Genomic DNA, 10,475 nt, shown 5'->3' on the forward strand with positions numbered 1-10,475 from the left:
TACACACACATATGGGATTAGATGTATTTTGATCTTGGGAAACATTTTGTGAAACAAAAACATGATGCTATGACATTTTATGAATGAATGGTTTTGTCAAAAATGTATTTACAAATGCGAAAAAATTGTTTAATTTTTTTTCGGTGTTACATTGCAGTTGTCCGCTTTGCCAACCCCATGTTTCAATGTTTTATAATATATTTGTAAATTTATAAGTTTTAATGGATAATTTTTTTCATAATTTTATTATTGTTTTGTTACTTGCTTTATAAATTGTTGTCGGTAGTTATATTGTGTAGTTTTTTGTTTGTTGATGTGTTCGTGCTATAACCCCAAAAAGTTTGTTAAAAAAATCCGTGAATTATAGGTAGTTATAAATAGACATATAGCCCACACCGAGGACACAATTTAAAAACTGCTCAAAAGTTACCCTTTCTCTCAATAATTATTTATTTTGCGCCTTGATCTTGCATGCATGGGTAGTCAGGTACAAATCAACGGAATTAGTCTAGAACCAGACGTCAGAACTGTTGAGTGTGAGTTGGGTATTGTGGACGAAAGGAGGAGTTTAGCATACCTGACATGGGAAGAGCTTGGAGTAGCTGTTTCAAGCTCAGTGTGGAATGCAGGGAAAGATGGACGTAAATCTATACTCTCTGGTGTCTCTGGTTATGCTAAACCTGGAGAGATTGTTGCGATTATGGGTCCTTCTGGTTGTGGCAAATCCACTCTTCTTGATTCATTGGCTGGTATGTAATTCTCTAGTTTATCGTCCTTACATTTTTAACGCACTTGTTATATGCATGTTGTTGTATATAAACGACACTATTTTAGATCATTTGGTGTTTAATATTAATTCTAGGGCGATTGGCTTCCAATACAAGGCAGACAGGACGAATTCTCATTAACGGACGTAAACAGAGGCTTACCTATGGCACACTGGTATGGAGTAATCAATCCTACACTGAATCGCTTTTTCCTTAATTATTTAATTAATTGATGAAAACATAATAAAGTACAAAAGTTTGCATCTTCTTTTCTCCCATATTTGAACTCACTTTTTACAAAGTCTAGAACTTATCTGGTTTCTTGATCTGCTTTATATTGTATATAGGCATACATGACTCAAGAACAAGTTTTGATGTGGACGCTAACTGTGAAAGAAGCCGTCTACTACTCAGCTGAACTCCAACTGCCTAAAATGATGCCAAGATCTGAGAAGAGGGAGAGAGCAGATAGAACTATAAGGGAGATGGGACTCCAAGATTGTGTGAACACTAGAATAGGAGGCTGGGGTGTTAAAGGACTTAGTGGTGGTCAAAAGAGGCGCGTAAGCATCTGCTTAGAACTCTTGACACACCCCAAACTTCTGTTGCTTGATGAGCCTACGAGTGGTCTTGATAGCGCAACTTCATACCATGTCATGAACCAGATTGTCAAGCTCACTCGCCAATACCAGATGACGGTTTTAGCAGCAATCCATCAACCTAGTAGTCATGTTTTCCGACTCTTTGACAATCTTTGTCTTCTCTCTTTGGGGAAAACAATATACTTTGGTCCTACTTTGGCTGCAAATAAGGTTATATATATATATATATATATATATATATATATATATATATATATATATATATATATATATATATATATATATATATATATATCTTCATCATGTGTTTATGAAATATATTATAATATTAGAAGAAGTTTAATTTAATTATAACTACTATATATTGTTATTTTCAGTTCTTTGCAGTAAATGGTTTTCCTTGCCCAGATCTCGAGAGTCCTGCGGATCACTACCTTATGACTATCAACATAGATTTTAATGAGGTAGGTTACAGTTGTTCGATCTTTGTAATAAAAGATTGAGAAAACTAATTAAAAATAACAAAAAAATAAAAACATATGGTCATGCGACATCGTATTTCGAAAAAGCTAGAAGTCAGGACAATTGTAAAGGTCGCTATCTATTCAATTATCTGAGTGGTACTGGTACTTCATAGATAGTCATAGAATTCAATATGACATCCTTGGTTTTAATTGAAACTTCATCTTACTGAATCATAAAGATCTTGTAAGCTATGATTCATCTTACTGAATCATAGCTTGGTTTTAATTGAAATATAATCCGTTTCTTGTTGTAATAAAATCAGGACACTGTTAGTGAAAAGGTTCGTGATGAGCATGTAATCAACAAACTTGCTGAATCCTACAAGTCATCTGCGATGTATATGGAAGTGAAAAGTGAAATATCCATGATATGTGGAGAGGTACATGATACTTGTTGTGTTCTTTCGTACGACAAAGGTTATATACATTATAGTAGAATATAACAAAAAAATGTGTTTTTATAGGAAGGAGTCCTAATTCTGAGAGAAGGAAGGCTACAAGCCAATTTCATTACACAGTGCTCCGTATTATCGCAAAGATCATTTATAAACATGCACCGCGATCCAGCATATTACTGGTTGCGCCTTGGCATATATATTGGGTTTGGTTTATCGCTAGGAACAGTCTTTTTCCAAGTTGGTTCAGGATTCAGCTCCATACGTGTAAGTTTTAAGTTGAAATGGGTAACAACCCTACCCTAAAAGAGTGGGTCTTTTTTTCATAATTTGACCACATAATTAATACTTCTAGCTTTTTCATAAAACTCCCAATATCTCGCCCAACACGGCGAAAATCCTGTTTTTTATGACAAAATTGATTGTAGTTAAAGAAGTAACCGACAAAAATAAAGACGTGTCAGATTCTGATTTCCAGACTTTGTTCGCAATTGACTTTGATCTACAATTTCTTGGTATTCAAATCATGGATCGTTAAGAAAAATATTAATGTAAGTTAACTGTAGGAAATCATTTGAACACTTTCGATGTTTGCTGAAAAGAATTTGGCATTTATAAAGTTTGATGAAGCGGTAGGGATTTTCGTTGCAATTTTAGTTATGTAGTTTGTTACAAAATTCTACCAGCAAGGTCATCGTTGAAGAAAAACAAAATGTCGGTCAAGAAATTGTCTTCGATGGTGTTTCTATTCATTTGTTGAAGTATGTACTAAGACTAGTTTGTTTTGTTTCCTAATGGCACAGAATAGGGTTTCACTGTTCTTTTTTGTTTCTGCATTCATGACCATGTTAGCCATTGGTGGATTCCCCTCCTTTGTAGAGGAAATGAAGGTCAGTTGATACATCTCATGTGTTCTTGTATAAAAAAATGCACCTGAATTTGTTCCCTTTTGTAATAGCTATTTCATAACTACATCTGCATCTAGGTCTTTCAATGGGAAAGATTAGATGGGCACTACACGATTGGATCATTCGTTATCAGCCATGTCATCTCTTCAATGCCATACCTACTTTTCGTCTCAATAATCCCAGGAGCAATAGCTTACTTTCTCATAGGACTTCAAAGTGAACCCTGCTTATTCATCTATTTTGCATTAGTACTCTTTTTATCAATGTCGTTGGTTGAATGTCTTATGATGATTGTAGCTACCATTGTTCCAAATTTTCTCATGGGCATTATATCTGGTGTTGGAATCCAAGGATTGATGATACTAGGGGCAGGGTTCTTTCGATTGCCAAATGAATTACCCCATGTTTTCTGGAGATACCCTATGTACTATATTTCCCTCCACAGGTATGTATTACAAGGATTATACAAAAATGAGTTTGAAGGGCTAAAGTTCCCTGAGTACTCAGGAGGTCCTCCTACAATTGATGGTGAGATGATATTGAAAAGTGTATTGCAAGTCGACATGCGATACTCTAAGTGGATTGACTTGGGAATCTTGTTTGGTATGGTTGTTGCATACAGGGTTATACTCTTTTATACTATTAAAATAATAGAGAGAATGAGGCCTATAATTAAAGATTTTACGGTGTATTCTATTTTTGGAAACTAGAAATCCTTCTACAAAACCCCATATTTTGTTGTTTCACATTCTATTCTCTATATGAACTGTTACATTCGTGAATGATAAAAAAAAATAACTATTTCCCTTGATTAAATGTAATGAATCTCTTACATGAGTACATAGTGGGAATATACATATATATTACAAGGTAACAACTTTCTAACAAAATTTCTCAACTAATTTAACTAACTAAAATGTACATGTAATGCTCACGTGTTGAATTTTCAAGTAACCTAACACCCGCCTCCTCTCCTCTAAGCTGGAGGGTATGGAGATAAGCTCAGCTTTAAAATACCCTGAGAATGGCATGTAGAGTGCAGGAGGTAAACCATTTGTAAGAGCATCAGCCAATTGGTTATTTGTGGACACGAGAGAGAGAGAGAGAGAGAGAGAGAGAGTACTCAAACCAGCATTAAGTTTTTCTCAAACAAAGTGATAATAAAACTCGATATGCTTGGTTCTCTCATTAAAGATGGGGTTATTTGAAATATATTGCAGCTTGATTGTCGTATTTCAAAGGAATTGGATTCATATCCTTAACTTGTAATCCATTTAATAGTCAACGTAGCCATGATAACTTTGAACAAATTGTTCTCATAAATTGGTATTTAACTATAAATGAAGAAAAAGAAACAGTAAGTTGCTTCTTTGATTCCCATGAGATAGGAGTAGCCAATATGACTCATAATATGGTTTACGGTGAAAACTTTGTTTGTTATTGAGAATAAAACCTTGAGAAGCGGTTCTTTTAAAGTATTTAAAAACGTGAAGAACAATTGCATAATGATCTTGGATTGGTTGTAGATTAAATTGACATAAATCTAGAACCGAATAAGATAATTAGACCAGTTTTGTACTAGTGTAAGTCTAGTAAACTATGTAGCAAAGAATGAGTTTACCAATCAATTTTCTAATTGACTTAAACGTTGAACCGGATAAGCTATGTCAGGTCGAGTATGTAGGAAAAAATGTAGTTTGTCAATCAATTTTGTAGATTGTAGGAGCAGATAAAGGTTTTCATATGTTTCGCAACAAGTGTGAGTTTGCTATAAGTGGAGTAGAAGTTTTGTTTTCACCGTCCACATAATAAGTATGTCACAAGTCCATGACAAACTTGTGTTGATGAACCAACTTACCTTCCTTGACTTTTCTAAATTTGATACCAATAAAAAATGAACAAATCCCATGTCTTTTATTTTGAATTGGTCATCAAGAAACTCTTTCAAAGATGATAGTTCATGAGCACAGTAACTAAGATGTCATCGCATAAACGACAACCGTGAGAATTCTATCAAAATAATTCTTCAAGAAAAGAGAATGGCCATTCACTGAATGTGAGTAGCCTTTACACGGTAAGGCAACATACATCTTTGAATACAACTATCTCAAAGATTGTTTAAGACCATATAATTACTTCTTTAAATGACAAACATAAGACAGTGATTCAACGAGCAAGCCTGGGGAAGCTTCATATAAACTTCTCCATGCAGCTCACCATGAAGAAATGCATTATTAATATAAAATTAATGTATTTTCTATCCTATATTTACTGCAAGAGATACAATTGTTCAAACAGTGTTAAACTTTACTACAGATGATGTAACGACCCAAAAATCACGACTAAAAATTTCTTTTAAAACATTACTAAAACTGGATTTATAAAACGTATCATAAGTCAAACACAACTTTCGAGTATTAAATTCAAAACATAATATCATTATCAGAGTCAAACATTCCCAGGCTAACTGACTATGGTGTGTGCTCTGCAATCTTCCCGAGCTCCTCTTTTGAAAACCAAGTACCTGAAACCAAAACTGAAAACCGTAAGCACAAAGCTTAGTGAGCTCCCCCAATCTACCACATATCACACAAAACATATAAAGCACATATTGGGCCTTGCCCACTGCATCGGACCGAAGTCCGGACTAACGGGGCCTTGCCCCCTACATCGAACCGAAGTCCGAAGCTGACATCGGACCAAAGTCCGAAGCTAACTGACTGGGGCCTTGCCCCTCCATCGGACCGAAGTCCGAAGCTGACTATCTGGGACCTTGTCCCCTCCATCGGACCGAAGTCCGAAGCTGACATCGGACCGAAGTCCGAAGCTAACTGACTGGGGCCTTGCCCCTCCATCGGACCGAAGTCCGAAGCTGACTATCTGGGACCTTGTCCCCTCCATCGGACCGAAGTCCGAAGCTGACATCGGACCGAAGTCCGAAGCTAACTACAGTATATCATAGCATATCAACTGGCATAAACTCACATATACTGCATACTACATCGGGCCGTAGCCCGGAACACATAACACATAATTCCTGTTTGAGCCACGAAGGCATCAAACATACTAACTACTGTATCAGATCAACCTCCGAAACTACTGCTAGCTAAACGGGCCGGCATTGTGGCCTTAGACCCGTTCCTACTGGAAGGAAACTCACCTGAACTGTTGAGCTCTGCTGATAAACCTCTGGCTGCTACTCAACAATACCCTGAACCGCTGCTCCTCTAGCTCTCCGAGCTATCAATATACATATAACACTTAGTCTAACTGACCTCCAAAGGTTAACCAAGTCAACTCTGGTCAAAGTCGATGTCCTGGTCAAAGTCAATCCTCCAGGTCAACCCTACTCGCCGAGTCACCCTACTGACTCGCCGAGTGCATAAATCCAGAGTCCTTCCACTCGCGGCTCTACTCGCCGAGTCAGCCCCTGACTCGCCGAGTTTATTGATTCTCGATTCCTGTCATGCCCAACTCACTGAGTCTCGGCTCGACTCGCTGACTCGAGACTTAACTCGAAGGGTTTGGGACCACGCGACCTGACTCGCCGAGTCTAAGAACAGACTCGCCGAGTTCATGCCTATCTTCATCCGACTCGACGAGCTGTTCATCACACTCGTCGAGTTCCTCCTCATCTTCAAGCTACTCGCCGAGTCCACTCGAAGGACTCGCCGAGTCCAATAAGATCCACTTACATGCAGAGGACTTCCGAGTCATGCATGAACTCCAAACTGTAGATCTACCCTTCCCAAGCCTATTCCCCACGTAAAGTTGCAAACTTTACGTGTAGAGAGGGAGATCTAGGCAAAATACACCCATAGCTAGGGTTTAGGACCAAGAGGCTCCAACTTCCACCCAATGGCTGATACTTTCTGGGGTTACAAACCAAAATAAACATGGATCTGAGGTAGCAACCTCAGATCTGGACCTCAAGCTCAAGATTGGTCTAAAACATGGCTTAAAAGCCCCAACACTCATAACCAAGGGAAAATCTGGAGGAGAGAAACGAATTGATACCTTCTAATGCTCTGAAATGCTTCCCAAACTTCAGATTCAAAGCCACTCCCTGATGCTTCAAGGATTCCCACTCCTTCTTCTTCCTTAAACCCACTCAAAAGTGGCTAGAAGCTTGAATGAACACAATGGGGGCTTAAGGTGCGGCGTTCTGGGTGCAAGAGGCTGTAAAGGAGCCCTAGGAAGAAGATTAAGATGCTTAAATAGGCTCCAAGCCCCGGATTTAGGGTTTTCCTCGCACAGACCAGACTCGCCGAGTCCACTTGGCCGACTCGTCGAGTTGGTCACTTTCTTATCGACCCGGATCCCGCTCCGACTCGCCGAGTCCTTCCTTTGACTCGTCGAGTCCCTCTTAAATTTAGGGTTTCCTTTACTTTCTTGGCTTTCAAAATCTTGGGTGTTACAACTCTCCCCCACTTAAACTGAACTTCGTCCTCGAAGTTTACCATGGCCCACCGCCTGCGATCTGCCTCCAATACCCAACACCAGCCGCCTACCTGCGCTGGTCTTCCACCCTGTCCAATTAATCTACCGATATCTGAGTTACCGGACTCCCACCGGTCACTACACTCCATCACAATCTCCTAGTCGCTTCCAGCGACTCCTGAAGATACTTCGACTATCTATAACTGTTCTATCCATTCTGCTGCTCATACTGAAACGATGCTGCTGGAACCAACTTGCTTATCTCCCATCTGATTACTCAACTCCTACTAACTCGAGCCTTCCATCCTGAAAGAAAAGCTACCTGCCTAGCTATCCTTATAGATCACTTACACTTGGCAGAAGGCTCAACTGATCCTGCTGAGAGAGACTTGCCATTTCCAAATCGACTAACTATACCGTCAGCACTTGCATTACAACACAAATACTAATACTGTCCAAAATTATGAAACTTTCCAAACACTGAACTGCCTGCAATACTGAACATGCCTGCAACTCTAAACTGCCTGAAACGCTGAACCGACTGAAATGCTGAACGACCTGAAACACCGAACTGACTGAAACACTGAGCTGCCTGAAACACTGAACTGACTGAAACACTGAGCTGCCTGAAACACCGAACTGACTGAAACACTGAGCTGCCTGAAACACTGAACTGACTGAAACACTGAGCTGCCTGAAACACCGAACTGACTGAAACACTGAGCTGCCTGAAACACTGGACTGACTGAAACACTGAGCTGCCTGAAACACCGAACTCCAACCCAACTGTGGAGTCAAAGGACTCCTCACTTAGTCGCTTCCACGACTTCTGAACGAAATCTTCCTCTGGGACTAGCTTCCACTAGTTATCCTGTCACTGTGGCTCTCGCAACCTTCCGATCCAACCGATCGGGTCCATATGTCACATCCTGACATCATCAATTCCACGACTAACAACATGGTGGCTCCCAGACTGACGGTATCCCTTAACATATCCGAACCCCAACGATCCACTGCTACTCTGGTCTCATAACTGATGTGACGATCTATAGCCAAAATTGCTGACTTAGCCATATCTGAACCATTTGGGAAATCCGAAATCTAACCCGTGGATTCCCATATCCTCACTGCTGCACCCGAACTGGTGAGTACTACTGCTTTCCCGCGTCTAACACGCGCTCATGCTACCTACCAATAAAAGACTGCGACTACGCTCGCGGACTTACAACTCTCTAATGCTACCTGGCTGCTAGTGAATGCTACGGCTACCCCCGCAGACTTACAACACCACTACTACCATCTGACTGCTAGTGAATGCTACGGCTACCCCCGCAGACTTACAACACTACTACTGCTATCTGACTGCTTGTGAATGCTACGGCTACCCCCGCAGACTTACAACACTACTACTGCTATCTGACTGCTAGTGAATGCTACGGCTACCCCCGCAGACTTACAACACTACTACTGCTATCTGACTGCTAGTGAATGCTACGGCTACCCCCGCAGACTTACAACACTACCACTATCTCAAGAACATCCTGACTATCCCTAGTCCCGCTAGTGATTCCTCATCCCGATTTCTAAAAAAAACAGTCCTTAGACTTTGAATTCTGCATCATCCTTGACACCTTATATCCTTGATATACTTAGCGCTTCGTCGAGGAATCCTTCGGCTTGGTTCCCAAACCAACCGTCTACTAATCCAGATACAAGAAGCTATTGTTGGGAAGTTTCCAACCTCCCAACTCCTGAATCTACGCAACCTGCATGCTGCCCCAGACACTGGCTACTAATACGAAAACATCTCTTGTTACCCGTTCTCAGGATCTTCATTCCGACTCTCATGCGTCCGACAGGTGGTCCTCCAATCCTGGATTCCCATCCAGCTTCTAACCATCTCGATTACATGAACTAACTGTTGGGAAAAGTTCTCGAACTCCTAATTCTGAACTTCTCAATCCATCCATCACTGGGCTACTACCATTTCTTCTTAGAGGCCGCACGCTCATTCTGAGTCTACGAGACTCTTATCCATGTATCCCCGGAGGGTTCTCCCCCACTTCGATCCTGCTTACCCCTTGCTGCTTCACACTCAAAAGAGATCCCGATCTTTGCTGCCATTCTATAATCATTCTGCTAAGGAGCCCAAGCCTGCCATAGCTAGGGATCTAACCAATCCATCCCAACACTAACCACTCCGAACTAGCGAAACGAACCAAATCTCTCCCAACCATGCTATAGTTACTGCATCCTCCGAAACCTTCTCCATAAGAGCACATCCCCTAACTACCAACCAATTATCCGAGGTATGCAAATGGCATATAACATAATCACAAGCAAGCCACACGAAAACACAACACTTATACCACAAATTGATGCAGAACCATAACAATATAAGCATGACATAAGCTGACAGAAAAGCAAAAGTTACGTACCTTCATTACTCAGTGCTGCTCGAATCCCTGCTGAAATCTACCGGAAAACTCGGCTCTGAGCCGTAGGCACCCTTGCCCGGCCTCGACAACTGCTGGCGGTACTCGAAGTCCCAAGGGCAGGAGCTGGCACCTGCCCTGCTGGATACAAACTCGGACAGTGGCCCTTCTTGTGGCCCCTCTGACTGCAATGGAAACATAACGGATCAAGCCCCTGGGCGATGGTAACAACACAGTCTCTGCTAAAATGACCAATCTGGCCGCACTTGAAACACCCAGCATCGCCACCACTCCTATGCCTACACACACCCATGTGCGTCCCTCCGCACTTCCCGCATCGACTGCGGCTCTGATAGTTCCTCGTCCTCAAATCTGGACCCTTGGGCCTCTTACCCGAACCTGTG

General features: G+C 41.0%; 1 protein-coding gene across 1 annotated transcript; it reads left to right on the forward strand.

Moving 5' to 3' along the window:
• The first annotated feature begins 471 nt into the window (after positions 1-471).
• LOC111882905 (ABC transporter G family member 1) lies at positions 472-3,906 on the forward strand. Its single transcript, XM_042902260.1, has 8 exons — positions 472-749; positions 863-942; positions 1,115-1,579; positions 1,747-1,857; positions 2,187-2,273; positions 2,358-2,555; positions 3,092-3,178; positions 3,274-3,906. The coding sequence occupies exons 1-8, from the start codon at positions 476-478 to the stop codon at positions 3,904-3,906; spliced, it is 1,935 nt and encodes a 644-aa protein (XP_042758194.1). The 5' UTR covers positions 472-475.
• Positions 3,907-10,475: the final 6,569 nt, after the last annotated feature.

Source organism: Lactuca sativa, chromosome 5 (genome assembly GCF_002870075.4).
Source record: "Lactuca sativa cultivar Salinas chromosome 5, Lsat_Salinas_v11, whole genome shotgun sequence".
NCBI classification, from domain to species: domain Eukaryota; kingdom Viridiplantae; phylum Streptophyta; class Magnoliopsida; order Asterales; family Asteraceae; genus Lactuca; species Lactuca sativa.